General features: G+C 44.4%; 2 protein-coding genes across 7 annotated transcripts in view; one reads left to right on the top strand and one right to left on the bottom strand.

Moving 5' to 3' along the window:
* Positions 1-26: 26 nt before the first annotated feature.
* Positions 27-9,770, bottom strand: plin3 (perilipin 3). Of its 4 annotated transcripts, none has more exons than XM_078946684.1 (9): positions 9,558-9,699; positions 6,858-6,945; positions 6,574-6,769; positions 5,995-6,077; positions 5,024-5,234; positions 2,809-3,102; positions 2,675-2,775; positions 2,157-2,375; positions 27-470 (listed from the first exon to the last, which is right to left on the bottom strand). In XM_078946684.1, exons 2-9 carry the CDS (start codon positions 6,924-6,926, stop codon positions 330-332), a joined length of 1,314 nt encoding a protein of 437 aa, XP_078802810.1. In that variant the 5' UTR covers positions 6,927-6,945; positions 9,558-9,699; the 3' UTR covers positions 27-329. The 4 variants fall into 4 exon arrangements, with proteins under 4 accessions (XP_078802810.1, XP_078802811.1, XP_011472785.1 ...); XM_078946685.1 differs by having other exon boundaries at positions 2,157-2,372; XM_011474483.4 differs by having other exon boundaries at positions 2,675-3,102; positions 9,558-9,770.
* Positions 9,771-20,644: 10,874 nt separating this feature from the next.
* Positions 20,645-23,564, top strand: part of sema6bb (sema domain, transmembrane domain (TM), and cytoplasmic domain, (semaphorin) 6Bb) — a 141,172-nt gene continuing 138,252 nt past the window's right edge. Inside the window, exon 1 of one of the 3 annotated variants that reach the window (XM_023954529.2) lies at positions 20,645-21,384. The gene's annotated coding sequence lies outside the window, so the exon portion shown is untranslated. The remainder of the gene's footprint in view (positions 21,385-23,564) is intronic. The other 2 variants (XM_078946304.1, XM_078946305.1) reach the window with 2 other exon arrangements.

Raw genomic sequence — 23,564 nt, 5'->3', positions numbered from 1 at the left:
GAATGCGGCTTAATGACACACAAACATTACATTTGTCTGCTTTTTTATTCATCTGAAGCTGCACAGTGATGTTTTAAAGGAAACAGCACCTTACATAGAATTACATTCACAAGCAAAATCAAGACTTCCAAAGGAAAAAATAAGGACTTCTATTTAAACTCTGTTTTTTTTTCTGAATAGAAATGTAGTCAAGAATCTCACATTAAAAAATAAGAGTATGACAAAACATTTAGTTTTTTTAATAGACACTTCTTATCTTCAAAAATGGCTCAATCTACAGTAAACAGTGCGTCTCCATCCCCACAGCCGCTGATAAGCATTGGAGGTCTTCACTTTCGGGGGGTCATCTGCTCCATCGCCACATCTGCGGGCTCCTCCTCACCCCTCTGAGCAACAAACGGTCCAACCAGCCAATTGAGTGGCGTGTTATGCAGAAGGTACTCCATGACACCATCCAGGGAGTTCTGGACCTGGGAAAAACCCAGAACATCATCATTTCAAACGGTTGCTATGGAGGATGGAAGAATTTCTCATGTTGCCAAATAAAAATTGTACTTTTTTTTAAACAATAAAAACAAGTTCATAAGAACTTCCTGTTTTAATTTGTAATTTCATAGGTTATAGATAAATTGAAGATTAACGAAATTAAAGTAATAAATATGAGGCAAAAGCCAGTTTACTAAGGAAGATATAAACAACAAAAAAGCAACCTATATAGGATGTCAGACATGTAGAGCGCTTCGTAAATAAGCTGTTACTTCAGCATCAGTTTCACAAATAAGGAAATAGTACATCTGTCAGTGAACCAACATGGACTTATAATAAGTATACAGATGTTGAAAAGAATTTGCAGGAAACTGGGCAAACTTGCAGCACAGGTCCACAAGTAGATTCCACTGATAAACTAAACCCTTATGGCATCGACATGTATGGCTGCATGGATGGCTTACACCACCAACTCCTTCTGCAAAAAAGCATAGCTTTTCCTTGTAAGGTTATGCCTTTTTTCTAGTAATTTTACAAGTTTATTCTAGTAAAATTACAACTTTTTTTTGCATAAATGTGAATTTTTACTCTTGTAGAATTATCTATTTTTAAAGTGGCCTTAATACTTTGTCGGTGAGTGAGCTCAGAGAGGAAACCTTCATGCACATTTGTTCTATGGTCATGCTGGGGAGAACAGTGAACACAAAACGTAAGGGGGGGCGTAGGTGAGACGCAGGCGTGTCGTAAGGATTTTTTTCATATTTTAACCCCGCCCTCAAATCCTGCAGACTGTACCAGGAGCCCGTTAGCGCTGTTCACATGGTACGTGCGCGCTCCTTGCTGCAGCCTGGGGTTTAGAAATTAGGAAATTAGACAATCAGATCAGCATGTGGTCAGTAAGGAGCCAGTACTCACTCCACACGAACGACTACTAGAGTGTGGCGTAAGGACGCCGTAGGACAGCATCACCCGTGTGTGTAACTTCCATTATTACCCTTACGAATACTTCACGATACACATGCACGACAACGGTACATTCCATTTTCATGACGTCCGTTAAGGTGGTCGTACGAGCCTCAAGGGAACTGCACAACACACCCGCGCTCCCCTTAAGATGCAGCTTCCACGGACCCGGACAACCCAAAAACTCACAGGACCCGTACGGGTCAAGCCCCCCCTTTATGGGAGCATGTGATGAAGACTTCAGGCGTTGTCCGAATTCACCCCCCCCTTTCCTATCCCCAAAAGACTATATAGTTCGGGACAATCCACTTCCCAGGATTTTAATCTTTGGACATGCTCACAATTATATTTATTTTTTAAACGGTGAATATGGCGTCACCCGTTTGCAAATTAAAAACCTGACACATACAAATGTCTACGAAGACTATTTATGAATCCGCTTTGTTCTTATAACGAAAACTTGAATGATTCATTAAGAAAAATACATTTTCTTAATTAGTGAGCATTGATGCAAAATGCTTTTATGCAGAGACTTCTGGTAGATTTCCAGGGCACCGGACTTTAGAATTATAGATTCGGACACCCTGAAAGACGGTGGAGCCCCCTCTGCAGTGAATTCAGACTAAATGTGTAAAGTGACGGCGAGGTAAATGAAGCCAAGCAAAGTTCATCCTCAAAAAGTGTACATAAGTCAAACAAACATGTACTTGTGTCAGCTGATGACGGCTTCGCTCTAACAGGACAGGAGTGATGTTGGACGCCCCCCCCAGAGAGGACTGCAGCTCGTCGGCAGCTTGCCGTGCGTTGGTCAGCTGTTCCTGCACTGCGGCCGGCAGACCCTGGGCACTTGACACCACGCTGGAGCACGCCGACCTCAGCTGCTGACTTAAGTCCTGTACCATGGAGAGGGCCCGCCATTCAAGCTGCTGGGAGGATGCAGAGGAAATGAAAACTTTAAACCTTACGGCATAAAGCCATATGACAAAGAAAAAGAGGGAAAACTGTTAATGATGCATCTATAAATGAATAAAATGCAACACTATGACAGTTAGCATGCAGTTATTGTTGCTGCAATTTCATTGTATTACCATGTACAATGACAATAAAAGGATTCTGATTCTGTTTGTTTCTGGGAAATGTTTTTCTGTTGTTGTGACTTTTGATGGCGATCCTACAATTCAAAAGAACAGTTCATTTGGAAGTGATTAGTGAAGTTCACCCTGACCTCAGATTCCTGTGTGTCTGTCTCCGATGGCGTGCGTCCGGTGCTCCCGTCTGCCTCCGACTGCGCACCTCCGGTGCTCCCGTCTGCTTCCGACTGCGCACCTCCGGTGCTCCCGTCTGCTTCCGACTGCGCACTTTCCTGCTTCTGCTGCTTCCACTCCTTCCAGTGCTGCAGCAGCTGCTCAGAGGCTTCTCCGATTTGGTTACCTGCCGCACCCAGACCGGCACGGGCGCTCTCCACCAGGTCCAGGGTGCTGGTGATCTGAGCCACGGCGGCGTAGGTTGCGTCCCGCGCTCGCTGTGCACGGATCAGGGAACTCTCCAGCGCTCGCTCCTGAACTTTGGCGGAGAGTTTCCCCAAACGGACAAAGTAGCTGGGGCTGTCTGAAGATGTCGCCACCTCGGTGCCGGTAGGTTCAGCAACAGCAGCTGAAAAACAAAACTCGACACTCAAGAAAGTGGATCCACAAAACCACGTCCATAGTTCTACGTATTAAAAGTCCCACTCTGATCATCTGTTGATCTATTTTCAAAGCGTTCCCAGTAGTCTTTTCATCATGATGATGCCACTTTTAGCCAAAAATCCATAAACCTGTGTCGCTTTCCAGGACATAGTTTCTGTTTACATACGTCCTCCATCATCCGAAAAATGTTGAAAGGTTTTCATCGTCTTTGAGGATTAGACTTTTTATTGGTTACATAAGAAATAAAGACGCCACAGTGGAAACCAGACAATTAAAGACTTCAAAGTCTGAAGGGCAGAGATGTTTGGTCTAATTAGATCATTTCTGCTGCAACCATCCAAAGGTCTGAGCAGTTTTCAGTCAAATAAATTCACTTGGTAAAGTCTCATTTTCATTGACATGCTTTAAAAAGTTTGGATTACATCAAAAGTGGATCTGTTTCAACCTTGTGTAAAACATCTGAAAACGTTTTCCAAGTATCTGGTTTCTGAAAAGACGTTCATCTTCAGTTTCTTCTCATGAACTATTTTGTCTTTCAATCACTTACTTTAATTATATAGTAATTTTAATCAACACAAGGTGCTTAGCAAAAAAGACAGCTATAAACATGAGCTAAAAACAATAAAAGTCATAAGATGCATTAGATTTAAAGCAGCAAGAATAAAATAATAGACTTAAAAAGGAAAGAAAGGCTGAATAGGTTATGAAATATGGTTAAAGGGAACAAATGATAAAACATAAAAACCATAAAATACCTAAAAGTCCAATAAATAAATAAGTAGATTAAATGAGCTAAATGAAAAAAGATTTGTCTTGAATTTACATTTCAAAATCTCCACAGAAGCAGAAACTCTCAGATCTTCAGGTAAATCGTTTCAAATGGAGAAACGACCAGATTTTTACCCCCCAAAATGGACAAAACTCATAAAGAGCGAAGCTTCAGTGTCCTCCAACGTTAAAGGGGTTCCGCGTGTCTAAATTATTATCCAGCGTCCTTTGCACTCTGAGCTGTCACAGCTTCTTTCAGTTTCTACAGATGGCGTGAGCAGAAGTTGATCCGAGTATCAAGGCTAAACTTTCTGCCATCGGTCGGTAATAGACTTATATATCATAAATGTAGCTTATTTGACCGAGAAAATGTTTGGCTGAAGACGCATTTTTCCCGTTTTTATCTTATCAATATGGAGTCTGGAAGCGGATAAGGAGAGATTAAAAACTCCAAATGTTCTGATGTCCAGAGGTCGTTTTAGAATCCAGCCTCAGCAGTAAATAACCGATGCTTCAGTTTCATTTCTGCTGTCAACAGAACCCTAACTTATAACTTAACTAGCTTTGTGGGTATTTCATTATCCTTTCATTTAGTCATTTTAGCAGCAGGTGTCAGTAGAAGGTTGTGCCTCTGGTACAACTGTTTTAAAAAGCTGCATTTTCACATCTTACAGGTGCAGACTTGATTTCCTCTCACTATCAATGGGCTGATTCAAAGTGGATTAAAGTCCATCCGCCGTGCCAGGTGACGTAGGCGGCGCAACCTCTGATAAGAAAAGACGGATCCTTCGGGTGGTTTTAGGATCAAAACATCTGAGTCAGAAGACCAGCGGAGGAACGCGCCCTGCTGCTGCTGCCACGGCTCCACGCTTATTCATGATCAGACGATGAATTCGAGAATTTCTCCTGAAGTAACGTGGCTGGGTGTCAAAGCTGTGAGAGCTGGAAACTCCACACACCTCAGCGGCCAAAAACACAGAAGGTCAATTCAGAGGAACTTACACCATGCATTCCCATCTACACCCTCTTTCTTGCCTCATCAGGTCCTGATCCACCTCCACCTGCTGCAGGAGGCAGATCCCCAGATCCAGTTTCCCCCGGCAACCGCATCGACTCACCCAGCTCTCTCTCTGTGAGCGGCAGGTTGTGGTCCACCCAGTCCTCAGAGCGGCTCAGGGCCAGGCCCATCCCGCTGCTGACCATCTGGCCCATCCTGGAGCTCATGACCGAGCTGAAGCCCCCGCTGACCGCCGCCCGGGTCAGCTCCACACCCCCCATCACGGCTCCCGCTAGAGACTGGTACACCTTTCCCACGGTCTCCGACACCACCTGGGGGAGGCGGAGGAGAAACCGACGCCGTGATGGGGCGCCGCAGGGAAAACGACCGGAGACGCTCAAAGACGCGGTCCAATCAGGATCAGCGTCAAGTGAAGGAAAATCCAGATTGTAGATTAAAAAAATAAATAAATAACAATTTCAAGACTGTTTAAACTATAAAGTAAATCTAGTAAACTTTAAAAGAAATTCTGACCACTTGAATAAAAAACTATAAACCTCAAAAGAACCCGGACCCAATTTTTCTTTAAAATAAAATGATGTGTATTGGACCCCAGAATCCACTTCTGATAGTTTTCTGTTACACTGATGTCACCGTCGGTTCTTATGGGGTAAATTACTACCAGCTAAAAGTCAGATTCACATGGAGGCGGGGCCTTGACCTCATTGGCTATCGGGACACGAATGACATCAGGTAAAAGAGGTTATGGTGACGCCATTTCTGCTCCGGAACGGCAGCTGTTGTTGGCGCCGCCCGTCCCATCCGTCCTCTGATGAGGCCTACGGCAGTGATGATGATCGCCCAAAGTTTGGTAGAGGAAATGTCATCACCATGACCCCATTTACATCCTCCATCTGTTTTTCATTCCCTGATTTGAGCCCAAACTCAGAGATATGGAGGACATTCACACAGGGCGAAATCAAAGCTCTAATCGGAGTGAAAAGGCGTCGCCGGGGGAACAAGAATGACAAACGGACAAAGAGACATTTTGAAGAAAAGGCTTCATTCCAGGGTGAATGTGGAGCGTCAGACCTTGTCTGCTGGTTGGTGCAGAATTGGTAGTTTTTCCTCCATCTTATCCAGACCCTTCAGGGCGAACTCGTTCACCGTGGCCACTGAAACCAGAGCACAGAGAGTTGAGCTGGATGTTTATCAGGGATGCCACAGTCTCGGTTTAGAACCAAACCGCACGTTTACACCACTGAACCAGATCGGAGGGAGAGCCAATCGTTTCATCCATTCTTCATGTATGTTGAGGTTGAGAGCATCAAACACATTTATCGTGTCATTACATTCGTATAACTCAACAAAACGATTTTAGTTATTGTCAAATTAAAAAAAAGGCTTTTCTGAATTTGTAGTTTGTTGTTGTTGTGTAACAAACAAATAAGATAAACCCAAAAATGGTGGTTTCCTCTGAATCTGGAGGAAAGCAAATCGATGCATCCCCAATATTTATTACACTGAAAAGAACAATTCTGAGGATTTATGTTAAGTTTTTGTGTTACATTTGAGCTTCATGAATGGAAACAACCCAAAGCTCACAGAGTGATGGTATATGTTCCGGCATCGTGATGTCATCACCCATATATGTAGGAGAGAAGGACCTACGCTGCGGTTCAATCATGTCCATGATAGGCTTGGAGCCCACCGCGGCGGCGGCCCCCAGGGTTCGGACCCCGGACTCGGCCGCATCCATCACTCCCTTCAGCAGCGGCACGCTGTCTTTGGTGCTGCTGTAGGCGCTGGAGACCACCTCGCATGCCGAGCTGACCAGGGTCAAGTTGGTGACCCGGGAGACGACGGTCTGACAGACAGGAAGTGTCAAACCGGCAGGAACGACTTCCAGAGAACAGCAGGTCCGAACGTATCAGAGGTTTCATGATGCTCCTCACCTCGTGGTCTCCATTGGCCGGTTGTGTGGCCTCAGCTCCGCCCTCTGCCGTCTTTCCACTGTCTGCCATTGTGAGTGCTGGATTCAATCTGTGGTTAAGAGGGGAGAGTTTCAACCCTTCAGATCTTTTTTTTTTAAACACGGATGATGTAACCCCCTCTGTTGTGTGGCCCCGCCCTCGCTGGCTGAGCCGCTGCTTTAAGCCCCTCCCCCTGTGCCATCCTAGTCCGAGCTGAATGGGAGAAATTTACGAAATTTGGCTTTTCTGTTGGTTTCATCTCCACGGCAACATTTTATGTCTTGGTTGTCTGGGAAACCACATTTTTGGATTAATACGGTATGCTGGTGTTTTTTTTACAGCTGGAGCCAACGATTCATGTTTTACAGTCTCACAAAATTTCGGTACAAAATGAGCGAGGAACCGCAAACTCATCATGTAACGCACTAAAGAGCTGCGTCCTTCACTACTCACCACTTAGTGTGCTATATATGGCGGTCGCCATTTTGTAGGGCTGTCCGAATGTACAGTTCCAAAAATCGAGTACCCTAGAAATTTCCCAGAAGTCTCTAAGAAAAACCAGTGTGCATTGATGCTCACTAGATTGACAAATATAGACCACAATGCATTGCGTTTGAACAATTTTTGCTGAGGAAATGCATTTAAAGGTATTTTTTAAATAAACATTTTTTATCTTCTGAACACTTAGATTAATAAATAATTGTCATGAAACGCTCATATCAATTAGATTTTCACTTTGTGAAATTGATGACGTCATATTCGCCGTTTATAAAATAAAAAGTAGTGAGCATGGTGTCCGAATTGCTTTTAAAATCCAGGGCACTACATTGCGCCGCACTATATCGTTTTTAAGTAGTAAGGGCGGGAATTCGGACACAGCAAAGGTGTTTTTTTCAATTTAAGATGGTAGCCTCTTCCTGAGGTGAAAGGTCAACAAAAGTTCAGTTGTGGTTGTAGACTTAAGCTGGTGGCGTGTCCTCAAACATTATGGCCATCCCATAATAAGTTCGACATGTGTTTTTGTTTTCTTAGGGGACTTGGAAAACTTTCTGAGCCCCATTAGAGACTTCAGGCGTGTTTATGTTTGTGAAATCAATCTGGTCTTCAGTCCAGGACGGCCGCCGCCGCCGCTGCGGGACAGAATGACCCAAAACTAAAGATCAGAAAATGACTCTGAAGTCACAGAGGTGGAAAAATAACGACTCCTGAAACATTTTCCCAGAAGTCATCACTGCAGATCCAAGACAAACTTCCTCTGAGCCGCTGTGAACTTTCATCAAGTTACAGAAGATGAATGCGTAAAGACAAAGGAAAAAGGATTCAGAGTGACCTTTTGGCTCTTTGTGGGTCGTTCAGACAACGGATCAGAACCTCCTGTATGTATGGACGCCGTTTCTGCTGAGACCCAATGACAGCAGAGGAAGCTGGTTCTGATCCGTCTACAGAGATGGTGAATCTGGAAACCTGCTAACGAGCGCCTGAAACGTCTGAAAGCACACGAGCTCCCTGAAACCCCCCCAGAGGCACGAGGAGATGAAACTTTGGACCCGAGTGAGACGTCTTCAGGTTGAGCAACATCCAGCAAACCAGACGATCCGATCAAATTCTGTATTTATGTGCAGCTTCTGTTGAAACTTTTTACAAATTGGAAAAGCTCCAATCACATAAATCCATTTTATTTTCTTGGCGTCCGTCATTCCCGGCGATTCCTCCACGCTTTGCGTGACTGAAGCTCGGATGTTGTTGCAACAGCCTGCATGAGCAACGCGGGTCACAGATAGCAGGAAAGCAGGACAGAACCATTGATGATCTGCAGAACCGCCACTGATCTGCAGCCCCGCTTGAGCCGTTATGCTGGGAGGCGTCAGCCTGATCATGAACAAAGAAATAATATTCCGCTGTGACCTTATAGACTCCTGAAGGAACCTCGTCTGTAGCTCTGAGAACAGGTGAAAAAGAGTTTTTTTTAAAGATAAAAAGCACAAAAGGATAAATTAAAAAGAACAAACTTCAGACACTTGAAAGACAAAATAAATTGGTTAAAAAAAAAGTTCAACTATCATTTAGTTTTAATGTAAAACAATTTAATTGGGTTTTTCAAACGACCAGATGGAAGAAAATCTACAGAGGAGGAATAAATCAGCCCCCCCTGGCCCCCTGTGGGGCAGAGGTAGAGCGGTTGACCTCTTAGAAGCTGCAGGTTCGGTTCCCGCCTTGCACAGACAGTGAAACTGCTGAACATTGGTCCTGGTGGTTCCAGGTTGGTGCCTTGCATGGCAGCAGACCCCCCCATCAGTTTGCATGCATGTTATTCATGTAGGTGAGCCGGGTGGATCATGTCAACACGTGCACACACACGCACGCGCAAATACACACTAGTTGGAGAAAAACAAACTAAAAAAAAACGTTTGTTCTATAAATGCGTTTTTTTTATTGCTGTAGTTTTTCCCCTTAAACATAGATCAGTGCCCCCCCCCCCCACCCTCCTCTCCTGTCTCTGGACTTGAACTTCGGTCCGGATCAGCCCTGTGACCCGGACCTCAGAAACCTCCTCCGCCCTGGAGAAGCCCTTCCGCTGATGACCGTGAGTCTTGCTTAAACTAAAGCAGCTAGCGGTAGCTTAGCCACCTGAGGTTCGGCCCTCACCTGAAACCGAACCGAGCGGGTCTGAAGGACACTGACCTGTTGACCTGTGCGACCCCGTTCCTCCGTGACCCGCGTCCTGGAGCAGGTCGGTGATCCGTTCAGCTCTCTTCCAACAACGGAGTTGAGCAACAAGGAAAGCCTGCGGGAAGGGCGGGGCTTCTCAACTTTCAACCAATCAGATCCTAGCACGGAGGAGCGTCATCTCTCTGAGATTCTTCACCTTCTGACCTGATGATTCACCGGTGTTGTGCTGAGATATGGTCCCCTGCCACAATTTGTTTCCCCTGTAGCGGCACGACTTCCGGCATTATTGATTTGTGCGACAGCGTGGATTTGGAGGCCTTTGTTTCTTAGCAGATTTTGCCTCAAAAAGCGTAAAAAGAAGGATGTTTTCGATATACTTTATTCTGGGGCTTGTGGGAGTTTATTGTGGTTATAATTACAATTTTCCCCCACATATTTACTTCAAACAACGACAGGGGCACAGATTCCGTGTCCCCCAATCATATGCAGTAGAAGCAACAACTATTTATTGATAGTCTGTTGTTTAGTACTTCCACAAGAAAGTCACTTTCTCTTATTCTAAATTAGCCAAGCAAAAGTCGGTTTATTTTCTTTTTTAACACAAAAGCTTTGTTTTAAGATAAGATAAGATATTCCTGTATTAGTCCCATCATGGGGAAATTTCCTTATTGCGGCAGCAATACAGGAACAGAGAGCAGTATATAAAAGAAAAAGACTATGGAGTAAGTATAAACACCTATATACACAATATACACACATACATTCCAAAATATTGCACAGGATGATCATATGATCGGTTATTGCACAGGGTAAGATAAGACATAGTCGATGATGTTGTTTGACGTGGTTCACTGGGAGCAGCTAAGGTTGTAAAGTCTGATGGCAGAAGGTAGAAACGACCTGCGGTGTCGCTCCTTCAGACACTTAGGATGTCTCAATCTGACGCTGAAGGAGCTGCACAGTGAGGACACAGACTCATACATGGGGTGGGCGTCGTTCTCCATCCTCCTCTCTCCCACCTCCTGTATTGAGTCCAAAGGCAGCCCCAGAACGGAGCTGGCCTTCTTCACCAGCTTCTTCAGTCGCTTCCTGTCCGCTGCCGAGATGCCGCTGCACCAGCAGACTGCTCCATAAAAGATGGCTGATGCCACCACAGAGTCGTAAAAAGTCTTTAGGAGTGATCCCTGCACTCCAAAAGACCTCAGTCTCCTCAGCAGATAAAGCCTGCTCTGTCCTTTTTTGTACAGTGCTTCTGTATTGTGTGAACAGTCCAGTTTATTGTTGAGGTGAACACCCAAGTACTTGTATGAATCCACTCTCTCAATGTCCCTTCCTTGGATGTTCACCGGTGCTAATGTAGAGTGAGTGTGCCTGCGAAAGTCCACCACCAGCTCCTTGGTTTTCCCTGCATTAATCTGGAGGTAGTTCCGCTGGCACCAGTCCACAAAGTTCTGAATCAGTTCTCTATACTCTCTGTCATTGTCATCCGTGATTGGTCCGACAACGGCAGAGTCATCCGAGAACTTCTGCAGGTGACAAGATGCTGAGCTGGACATGAAGTCTGCCGTGTAGACAGTGAACAGGAACGGAGCCAGAACTGTTCCCTGCGGTGCTCCTGTGTTACAGACAATATTACATAGATATTTAATTTAATAGAATATATGGAAAACAATGCAAACTCCCCAAAATCTCAGAATAAAGTATTACATAATCATCATTTTTAGGCTTTTGGGGGCAAAATCTGAGTCCACAAAACAAATAAACGATACCAAAAACCGGGGAAACAAGTCCATGCCGAACACCGGAAACCGAAGGGCTGAGGGGTGTCTTCAGACCAGGACGGGCCAACCTGGTTCTAAGATTTATCTCACCTGTTCTCCAGCTATCCTGGACCTCCTGGCTGCTGATTACCTGGATCAGGTGTGTTCAATTCTATTTATTTATTTATTTGTGTGTTCAGTAGGTCCGAATGAGGAGACACCAGCGGCTGATTTAGTCATTTGTAGGCCCTGGATAAACAATAACATGGGGAACTCTGCGGCGGTTGTAAGGTTAAAATGTTGAATGACTTCCTTCCTGATCCACTTTTAGACAACATCAATGTCAGGAATCCAGATGTTCTCATAAGCATTTTTAAAAGAACAGATACCATGGGTTAGGGTTAGATGTGAGAGGCCTGTAATGTTCATCATAGCTAAATCTCAACTATGAGAGACAAAATGAGAAGAAGAGAAAAATCCAGAAAAATCAAATTGTCTGATTTTTAAAGAATATATTTGTAAATTATGGTGTAAAATATGTATTTGGTCAATGAAAAAAGTTCAACTCAATACTTTTTTAGATTCCCTTTGTTTGCAATGACAGCAGTTTCCACCCCCGTGCTTTACAGTAGGTATGGTGTTCTCTGGATGCAACTCATTCTCTCTCCATTCTTCTCGCATTCTTTCTCCTCCAAACACGTCGAGTAGAGTTCTTACCAAAAAGCTCTATTTTGGTTTCACCTGACTAATCCTCTTCTGGATCATCCAAATGCTCTCTAGCAAACTTTATACGGGCCTGCACATGTACTGGCTTTAGCAGGGGGGACACGTCTGGCCCTGCAGGGTTTGAGTCCCTGGTGGTGTAGTGTGTTACTGATGGTAGCCATTGTTACGTTGGTCCCGGCTCTCTGCAGGTCAGTCACTAGGTCCCCCGTGTGGCTCTGGGATTTTTGCTCACCGTTCTTGTGATCATTCTGACCCCACAGGGTGAGATCTTGCGGGGAGCATCAGGTGGAGGGAGATTATCAGTGGTCTCAGATGTCTTCCATTTCCTAATAATTGCCCCCACAGGTGATTTCTTCACACCAAGCTGCTTACCTGTTGCAGATTCAGTCTTCCCAGCCTGGTGCAGGTCAACAATTTGGTTTCTGGTGTCCTTAGACAGCTCTTTGGTCTTGGCCATAGAGGAGATTGGAGTGTGACTGTCTGAGGATGTGGAAAGGTGTCTTTTCTATAGATAACCAGTTCAAACAGGTGCCATTAATGCAGGTAACCAGTGGAGGACAGATGATCCTCTACAGAAGAAGTTACAGGTCTGTGAGAGCCAAAAATCTTGCTTGTTTGTAGGAGACCAAATACTTATTTTCCACCATAATTTACTAATAAATTCTTTAAAAATCAGACAATGTGATTTTCTGGATGAAAATTACAGGTCTCTCTTCTCTTTTTAAGTGGGAGAACTTTTACGACTGGTGGCTGACTAAATCCTTTTTTGCCCCACCGTAAATGTATAGAATGTATACGCTCTGGCTGCTCTTCATCGTCTGTTGTGTCTTTTAAATGAAAGCAGAGCTCCTTCAGAGGAACTCTTCGCTGGTTCATCATGCAGACGAGCTCCAAAGTCAAGGAGAGAACGCGCACTACAGTGGCGTTCAGTGAAGCACGAAAACTGTTGATAACCTGATTGTCTTCTCCCGTCAGATCTTATCTAAGAAGGTGTGGTATCACATCGATGCAGGAAAGGTGAAGGTCACCTGCGATACCACACCTTCATTCTCCAGTCAACACCAACAACCTTGAAAGATCTGAATGGAGTCAGTCAGCCAGTCTAACATCTGTCAGGATATAATTAATGTAAACATTCTAACAGTCTACCTGTAACAGCTGCAGTTCAGGCATTTAACCCTTAGAGGGCAGTCTGTACCCACGCAGAACTCTGCCTGTCTTTACAGCCATAAATGAGGGTTTTGCTGTAAAGCAAAGAGCTAAATTGGCATAAAGATGTTTCAACTGTGTTGAAAAATAGAATAGAGGAGATTAAGGAAGGCAGACTCCAACAAACCTCACAGAGAGGAACAGCCAGAAATGTCATTTCCATTCACTTTCAAATTAAACCCCCCCGACTTAAACTCTGAAATAAAAAAGGTGCCTTTGTGGGACGAAGAATTATCCCCACAAAGCTTCACCACCTTTATGTTTTTCATTTAGAGTGGACATGTTATCAATGTTTTACGCATTTCTCTTTGTATTTTTCCAAATGACTGACAGGAAACGCCTGACTCTGTAGCTGTCTTTGGAAGAACAATTGATTTTGATTTGACTGATCCTATGAAGTACAGATATTACAACAAGAGATCACACACATACAGTGGAGATCAAAAGTTTGCCCCTCCCCCCCAGGTAAAACGTATGGAGAAAGAAGCCAAACAAAGAGGAAAAACATCTTGTAATGTCAAAAAATAATCCCATAATTCCAAAAGAACAGGAAACAAGTGAATGGCACATGCAAAAGTTTGTGCACCCTTCAGAAGTAATTCCTTGTACTGCACCCCCCCCCCATGACATCTAGGTCACATTCAGTTTATGAAATCATAACTAAAGTCAAGTAGAGTTTGATTTACTACTTAAAAAAGGACTGGGACGAAAGGGAATTTACATAATCCAACCCCTAACCCGACTCAAGACAGAAAGCCCCCCCCCCCCCCCCCCCCCCCGGCCCCCATGCTTTCATCTGTTTCTGCTTTACTCTGCTTCATTGGATCAGCTGATTGTAGCCAGAGTTGGTATTGAATAACAGAAGGATTAGTAGATAACAAGGAAATCACTCATCCCTAAGAGTAACATGATCGCTGCCCCCCTCCCCAGATTTATTTTCTGCTATTCGTAAGAAATTCATGTCTAAAACGGCCTAATAAGGAAAACCTGAAAACAAGATTTGTGCTGAATTAGTTGGCGATTCTGTTTATAGAAAAAAAAAAGACAATTGCAGTTAATTAAAATGCAAAAGAGGAAAATCGAACGCTCTAAATAAAACCACAACAGAGATGCAGATTTTTCACGTTCAAAAACACAAACACTCCAAACGGCAACGACGCCGAGCTAAAAGTCTGTGGAAACCATCAAAGGATTTCCGGCGTTCACTTCTGAACAACTGTTGGGTCTTTGAACAATTTGGATCGCTATTAATTCTTTGAAAAAGTCATTAATCATCATCAAAAAAAGCCCTTTTAAAAAGGATGCAATCAGGGGAGCACAACAATTACACATAATGCAATCCAGTTGCTGCGTTTCAAGTTCAGTTTATTAAAATCCCACAGAATCAGGTGCTCCGGATCAAAACCCAATCCAGCTACGCGCTTGATTTAGGTTTTGTTTCACCTTCTGCTTTTCAGAATCATCCAAATTAAACTCCATCCCATAATAGCCATGCAGCTCTGCTGGGTTGATGGGAATCTTATTTCTTACATATGGCTACACGTTTCCGCTGGCTCGTTACATGAGGTATCAGTAACACAGTGACAAATCATCTGCAGCGGAAAGCTGATATGGACCTCAGCACTTTCTGCATTCTGCACAACGGTCCATAAATAAAGCATGACCAAGGTCAGCAGAACGCCGAGCTTCATGCAAAAAACCGATCCGTGTTACAATGTAAACACCAGGAGGGGTCACCTTCAGGAAAATGCTCAGAAATATCCTACCAATGACATTTATTCTGCATACCATGGTAAAATAATGACATTTATAGGAAGAAATGAAGATAATCACCAGAAAAAGTATTTTTCTGCAACTGTTCTTTGTTCTATTCTAGATTTATTAAGCAATCATTTTTCGATCTATACAAAACCCTTTTTCATTTACCGAAGAGGCTGTGGCTATAAAATAGGCCTTAGAAAGTCTCCACTACCATCTTCCTGGACGAGACTTTCATTTGGAAATTGACCACAAATTCTTGTTGTGGATCAACACCATGAAGGACCACAACGCCAGGATTCCACGTTGGTACCTTGACCTGCAACCGTTTAGCTTTAGGATCAAAACACAAATCAGGCTAGCTAGACGTGTGCCGGCTGACCACCACAGCTGCATGAAATGTTTCACACGTGTTGTTCTGAAGGCACAAGTATGCGTGTGTGAACATTAGTTGTATTGTGTGCATGTTGACATGTTTGTATGTGAACATTTTTGGAGCCAACAGGTATGTTTGTAACATTTGAATGTGCGTGTGCACAGGCCCCGCCCCTTTTAGATTTATACTACTTCTAAAGCTAACCATAATTATTGTAAACATCCAGCAATTTGTTGCTTTATGCTGCTTCATGGTCCCCCCCCCCCCATTTGTGTTGGTTGCATTTGAGTGCTTGTTGACACAAAGACTTTATAGTTTACATCATGCAAACAGGAAGACATGTTTGCTAATCTATCTTTACATTTTATGTTTAGATTAACCATCTTAATGTTGTCCCCAATTTCCCTCTGCAGTCCACTAGGTGGGGGTGCGTAAAATCTAACAAATGGGACGGTTGGTTGCCTAGGCAACAAGTACAGAGGCATCTTGGCATGTTTTTGTTTTGAATCACAAGTTCTTAGTATTTTTATGAATTCTGATGAATCACTTAAAATGTGAAAAAGACAAAAGTTTTGAGATTTTGATTGATTGATTCAAAATCAGTGCGAGAAATTAAAGTTTTGGCTTTTTCCAAGTTAATTTAAAGTCTTTGGTGTCTGAAAAGAAGCCAATTATGAAAAACCGAAAAGAAAATTGATTTTCTTTCACTCCTAGAGAAACGTTTAACAAACACCTCTGAAGCTGCTGTCTACGAGGCGTTCGGTCAAAAGTTTAGCATTTGTGGATTTTTGAGTCTGAAATTCAATTTTTTATTTTATCACCTGATGCGTTTTTTACACTTTAAGTTTGAATGATGACAATAGAAAAAGTTCAGTAGAGTCACGTGACATCTGAAGTCACAGCGATGGTTTGAAGTTTGATGAATTATCAGTTGAAAGGTGTGAGAAGTTGCTGCGCAGGAGGCAGCTTCAAAACTCAAACATGAGTGTGAGCAGCTGATGGAGGTGATGGTCTCCAGCCTAGTGGAGGCTTGACTCTCTGAGCTGCATGCAGAGCAGCTCAGAAGCAGGAACAGATTCTGATTGGAAAACAGGTAGAACCTGCATCAACATTCTCCAAAGCAGACACTGAACTCTGTCCAGAGCTTTCAGATGAGCCAAGTCAGCAAACCCTAAATGTATAGGAGAAAGCTGCCACCAAGTGGATGCACGGCATCACTGCGGGCGGAAATTGTTCGTCTGGTCGATGCCCTGATTTCTTCCTCCTCCGTCCTGCACGAGGCTCCTGCTGCTCCTCTGAGCTTCTGCAGCTCGGTGTGAGTTTTCTCTGTTGTTGACGTGTTTGGATTGTTTTGGCCCCATACATTATTTCTTGTGACTCTTTTGATCACAACTCACTGAGTTTCAGTTTCACATTTGGACACCAGAAAACTGGTGGATGGGTGGAATTTGCGGTGCAGATTGAATAACTTGCATTCAGAAGTCTCGAAGAAGCTCTGAAGTATTTGTGTTCTGTTCTCTCTGTGTGTTCACATACTAAAGTTATGTGGCGTTTTCATACTGTTTTGCGTGGTTGCAGTGCTCATTATAGCATTTAATCTGAGTTTCTTCATTTCATTTTCATGTCCCGGTAGGAATCGGACTTAGGGAGTCTAAGTTAGCTCTCCCCAACTATTTAAGTTTCAAAGGCTGAAAAAAGGTCTCGTCTACAGCTTTGTGGAAACGGCTTTGGGAAAATCCTTTTTCAACATCTGCTGTGCCCCACTGCACAAAGTGAGGTCCATAAAAACATGCCTGGATGAGTTTGGAGAGAAAGAACTCGACTGGTTCACACAGAGCCTTGACCTATAGCCCATCAAACACCTTTGGGGTGAAGTGGAGCGGAGACGGGGACCCAGGCCTTCTTGTGCGAGATCCGTCTCTGACCTCATAAATACTCGACAGAATAAACGCACCCAAATTCCCATAGAAACCCGCTAAAATATGCAAGAACTTCCAGGAGGAATCAAAGCGGGTTTTGCCGCTTAGATGGAGGAGCAGCAGAGGAACAACCCTTGTTTGAATGTGAGCATCTGACTGCAGAGTAGCCTAATTCATGTTCAAACTTTCTTCTGCCTTGTAAATGGAACTTAAGGCTTTTTTACAGTTCAGTTTGTCGTCTTCTTCTTTTACTTTTGGCTTGAAAAATGTAGCACTCCATCCATTAGTCCACCCATCCACTCATCCATCCATCCACTCTTCTGCTTGTCTCCTTTCTTTAGCAGTGGTTTCCTAGCAGATATTCTACCATGAAGGCCTGATTCACACAGTCTCCTTTAACAGTTGTTGTAGAGATGTGTCTGCTGCTAGAACTCTGTGTGCCATTGACCTGTTCTCTAATCTGAGCTGCTGTAACCTGCCATTTCTCAGGCTGCTGACTCGGATGAACTTATCCTCTGCAGCAGGGGTGACTCTTGGTCTTCCTTTCCTGGGGCGGTCCGCATTTGAGCCAGTTTCTCTGTAGCGCTTGATGGTTTTTGTGACTGAACTTGGGGACTCTTTCAAAGTTTTTTAAAAATTTTCAGACTGACTGACCTTCATTTCTTAGAGTTATGATGGCCACTTGTTTTTCTGTACTTAGCTGCTTTTTTTCTTGCCATAATACAAATTCTAACAGTCTATTCAGTAGGACTATAAGCTGTGTGTCCACCTGACTGCTGCACAACACAACTGATGGTCCCAACCCCATTTAGAAGGCAAGAAATCAAACTTCTTAAACCTGAGAGGGCACACCTGTGAAGTGAAAAACATCTCAGGTGACTACCTCTGGAAGCTCATCAAGAGAATGCCAAGAGTGTGCAAAACAGTGATCAAAGCAAAAGGTGGCTAATATGAAGAACCTACAATATGACATAGATTTCAGTTGTTTCACACTTTTTTGTTATGTATATAATTCCACATGTGTTAATTCACAGTCTTGATGCCTTCAGTGTGAATCTACAATTTCCATCGCCCTGAAAATAAAGAAAACTCTTTGAATGAGAAGGTGTGTCAAAACTTTTGGTCTGTACTGTATGACACCTTTAAATCTACATTACATGTGTAATATATATTTATCACTATTTGCCTGTGCTAAAACTCTATATTTTACTTTGTTAATAGTATGAACATTTCCAGATGAAAATATCAGATGTGTTTTTATACTATGCATAATTAATGGGTAAATGTAAACAAATTCAGTGGTTGTGATGGTTGATTGATCTAACTGTTTAATGGAGGATCTTAATGATTCAAACATTTGTTAATCAAAGACCGTTTGATGCTCTGAGTGCGGTGGTTAAAAATGGATGCAGTTTCTGATCACATGATCAGTGTGGAGTCCTGCGTGGCTTCTTTTGTTCCCGCTCATTTGGTCATGTGACTGCTGTGGTGATCAGAAACTGAAGCTGAAACTTTATCTACTTTTGTCAGCACCTTTTTTTTCCTTCCACTGATGGAGAAACGCATGTTTACCTGAGGACCAATTGTTTTCTTCTTCTGCTTGATTGGATTGATTTCATCATAGTTTTATTTTGTTATTTCTGTTTAGCTAAAAGGATTTGCTTCACAGCAGCTTTTTTGTCTATGTTTTAAAATCCTTCTACCTGCATGTTCTGGATAATCAACAGGTGAAAGAAAACAACAGCAGAACAAACATTTATTTATATTTACTGTTGCTACCCAGAGTTCAATGGGAGATGTGTTTTTTTTCAAGCATGATTTCTGTTTCTGCAAAAAGAAACTGAGTGGTTTGAGTGCTGATTGGAGCTGATTGGAGTCAATTGGTCTGCAGGCTCCAAGACTGAACTGGCAGTTTGCCCATCCACCCATCCATCCATCCATCCATCCATCCATCCATCCATCCATCCATCCATCCATCCATCCATCCATCCATCCATCCATCCATCCATCCATCCATCCATCTGCATTGATCTCGTTGTTGATCTGCTTTCATTTATCATCACTTCCTCTATATATCTTTTTATTAATCCATCTGTAGACAACTGAGAGGATTGATTCTTCTATCTAACACTTTGAATAGCTGTGTTATCACACATTTTGCTCTCTCCATATTTAGTTTTTTGCCCTTTGGGTGGGGGCTGTATAAAGTGGGGGCTTACAACCAAACATGCAAATGACTTTTGGCAAGTTTCTTCAAACCAAAACAAACTTTATTTCCCCAAAGTCATAAGATGGAAAGCTGGACGAATGATGTAATGTAGTCACAGTGGAACGTAGATTTTTGCCTGTGTAAATAAGGATAAGGTAAATAAAATTAAATGTAAACAGCATCGTCCTAGAGGGAAAAAAAAATGAATGTCAGACTAGGAAGGCCACATCATAAAACCCAGAGAGCGTGAGCGGAGTCAATTATCATTTTTAATATGGGAGAAAACCTTCAGGTCAGCTTTGGAACGCTCAAAATAATTACTTTTTAACCTTTACTTTTATTACAAAACTCAAACTGAAAGTATTCTATAATAAACTCTGCCTTCTCCTTTCCTGTGTGAAGCTGTAAGGAGGTGATAAGGAACAGTTTCTGGGATGAATTGGGTAAAGCATAAGTGGATTGTTGTCTTATTGAAGGATTCAGTGAGTTCTCCTCTGTCCAGACGGCTGTCCAGCTGGGACTGATGGAGATTCTTTCACTGCTGAATCCTCAAAAAACATCATTCCAAACAGGAACTGCAAGAACAGACTGGAGGAGTCTGACAGAGAGGCTGAGGCGTTGCTCTGTGTTTGTCGGATAGAGGATGCGCAGATCAAATGCGTTACAACCTCACTAAACGCTTGTCTGAATTAAAAAAGAAACTTTAATTCCAATAATGGTGGGGAATGTGCGTCAGATGTGACCGACTTAACTGACGAATCCATCTGACTTTTTCCTTATTGGGATGCAGGTTTAAGCAAATGAAGTGGGAAATAACTGGAGCTGATCAAAGCGCGCTGCCTCCTTGGATAATTTGGATTCGCTCTGACTCACAAAGCCTCCTCCGCGTACTTTCCACGTTCCTTTACGCCTCATTTTTCGGAAATGAGAGCGACAAATTCTATTTCTGATCCTCCCTGGAGCTTTTATTTGAACATCTACTTCATTTGTGAGGGATCATGCTGCTGATGGATCAAATGGATTAAAGTGCGCTCTCTTTACCTATAAGGTGTGCGCAGGTCTTTATTCAACCCTTCGCTCTAGTTTAACAGCCCCCCCCCCGCCCCCCACGGGGTGGTTTCTGCGTGATCCTGTGTTCCTGCGTCTCGATTCCATTCCAGTCGCTGTGCGGCTCTGCTTCGTGTTTTGGCGCCAGCAGGCGCGGAGAGACTCGTGGGTGACAGCGGGGCTAGAGATGCTGTAGCTCGGACAGCAGCTCGAAGGCGGACGCTTCCACAAAGCTCCCGAGTTAAGGCTGATGAATGGGACTTAGCGCGGGACGTGGCTCTGCGTGGACGTGGGCTGCGCCGCACAGAAAAGACCGGCCTTTTCCGAAAGACGCAGCAGACGCGCGCAAAGCGCAGCAACTATTGTGAGGAGGAAGATTGATCCCACAGCTGGACGCACAGGACAGGAGCAGACCCTTCACGTGGGGTCGGTGCCAGTTGGGCGCCGGACGGGTTGGGGTTCACCTCTCCTAGGCTGCTTCCAGGAGATCCCGCGCGGCTGTCCTGGAGGAGAACTGCGGGGATCTGCGGGGAATGCCATGTGTCGCCGCGCTGCATAGACGCTCTTTGTGGGCTGCTTTGCACCGCGGACAGGTGGTGCCGTGTGACTGCTGAGCCAGGCAGGGGGTCGGGACACACAGCCCCCGGAACAGTTGTCTGATGGGTGTCAGGCCGGGATCAGTTTCGGCCACAGACAGGTGTGACTGACAGGGAGGAGTAGCTGACCGAACCCCGCGCAGGGATCCTCCAACGCACCGAACCTCTCCTCCGGACCAGTCCCGGATTTTGTGTCACCCCCCGAACTCCTGCCTCCTTTCTCCTCCTGTCTGTCGGAGGTAAGTGACCGGCGCGCGCTGCTGTCAATGTTGCCAATAAATCAATCAGGTTCATTAATGAAGCATTAGGAAGGGTTTTTATGAACGAGCGCAGTCTTCGGTCATTTGTTTGTGTGCAGTCTGTGGGCTGTTTGCGCCAGCCAGGTTGAACTGAAGGGAAATGTCTCCATTTCTTGCTGCGTAGCTCACTGCTGTTGCCGCTGAGCAGCCTCTGCGCCTCAACATCCATTTCTTATCGACGCCACTGCCCAACTACTGATGCTTTGGACGGTTCTAGTTAACCCAGAGTGTGTTCTGACGGAATCCGGCAGTTGTCTTTGCTGCTGTCTGCTCTCCAGCCTCTCCTCTCTTCATCTCTGCAGTGACTTCTCTCTGCACAAACATCACATCCCATCTTTGCTAAAACAAAAAAAACAAAAACACTCATGATTCCCACTCTCACTTTTCCTCACCTGCACTGTTCCTGGGGGGGTCTGAGCATTTCAAATTCATATCCCCTTTCAGCTGCTTTTGTTGCCCAGCCCAGAGGTTTGTGGACAGTCAGGACAGAGTGAAGTCCCTGAAGGGTGGCTGGTCCTAAAATGAACCTCAGTGTGCATTAAAGGAGCAGCAGAGCTTCTGACAGAAGCTCCTCTGGAACCGGTTTGAGGGCAGGGAGGGTTCTGCCAGCTTCACCATCCCTCCTCCTGTCTCACATCTGTCTGTCCTTGACATCCTCAGTCATTTCTTAGCCAGACTGAGGGTCCTGCTGCAGGTTCCACACCTCTCTCCCAGATCGGTGCCGCACCAGACTCCGTCAGAACCTTTATTTAGAAACAGAAACAGAGGAGATCCGTGGCGGTTAAGCAGGAGGATGTTCACGATGAGATGAAAGGAACGATGATCGTGAACCCGTCTCTGTGCTCAACAACAGGCAATGAATTCTTCTGTCTCATGGGGCTGGCATCCTTCTAGACGCACCCCTCCATCAGAAATTAGGTGACAGCTGCCATCACAGGGCAGGAAGAAAGAGACACGAGGAAGAAGCTTATGTGAAAATGGATGAATGATGATGGGGATACCATGGATTTGACTGAGACCATGAGCCTGAAAAGCGACCAAAGCAGATTTTGGGCGTTTTTATTAGAAGATCCAATGAGATGTTTCCTCAGAGAAAAGCACAGATCCATGGTTCCAGACAGCTTAAAAAAAACTGGACTCAAGAACATTTTGGTTTATTCCTTCAGATTCAGTGTGAGACAAGAGTGGACTGCAGACCGTAACAGACGAGGTAGCAGAACCAGTTGGGTGTCCGCTGAGCTGATGGTCCGGACACCAAGTTTACATTGGAGCAGGATTTTGTGTCAGCGGAGACCTCGGACAACTTGTGGGAAACCAGGCGTGGGGGGTTCCTCCTCCGCTGATGTCAGAGTTTGGCGCCGTTTTCTTGCTTCTCAGCGTGTCTCCTTGCAGCCTAACAAACTGCTCAGTGGAGCCTGGCTAATCCTTGGGCAGCACTGCTCGGTGATTTATGAAAGATAGTTAATTTAGAAAGATCCTCAGCGTTGGGCTGCACACACAGAACCCCCGACGGGTCCTTGCTGTCCCCACTGGACTCTGGTGCATTTGAGGAAATCTGTGGAGCTTGGACAGAAAGATGAGTTTTATTTTTTTATCCGTACCCGTCAAACATGTGGAACAGTGTCCATAGCGTCATGTTTGGCCATCAGCATCCAGCAGACCTTCTAAATGTTCACGGTTGAGTTTGAGGGAACAAGTGTGAGTGAGCCTGCCAGCCTCCGTTGAATGGGTGCCCTGTTTGGGCTTCTGAGGCCAACAGCCGCTTCAGAGCAAATGTTGCACCCTGTGCGCTAAGCTAACAGGTGCCTTCACAAAGTCAGTGAGCTGCTCCTCCCCAGCTCCCCGCTGAAGCCTGCCGGTGCAGGGTTACCTCACCTGTGCGCTGGGGGCAGTTCCAGCGCCTAACAAAAGTCACACTGTGTGTTTGTCAGATGAAACCTTGTTTTCATGTCGAGTTTCATGTCACTTCTTCATCCTTATTTTACTTTTTTCCCCCCTTACTGAATCATTGTTGAAGAGAAATATGGAAAGAAAAACGTAGAAACCTGGACTAAGTGTTGCAGATTTCTGTGGGGGCTTTTCATAATTTATGTCCTTTTTTCTTATTTAGAGAACATTAC

The sequence above is a fragment of the Oryzias latipes genome, chromosome 4 (genome assembly GCF_053564925.1).
Source record: "Oryzias latipes strain Hd-rR chromosome 4, Olatipes_Hd-rR_3.1".
NCBI lineage: Eukaryota > Metazoa > Chordata > Actinopteri > Beloniformes > Adrianichthyidae > Oryzias > Oryzias latipes.
This window is presented reverse-complemented; position numbering and strand designations above follow the sequence as displayed.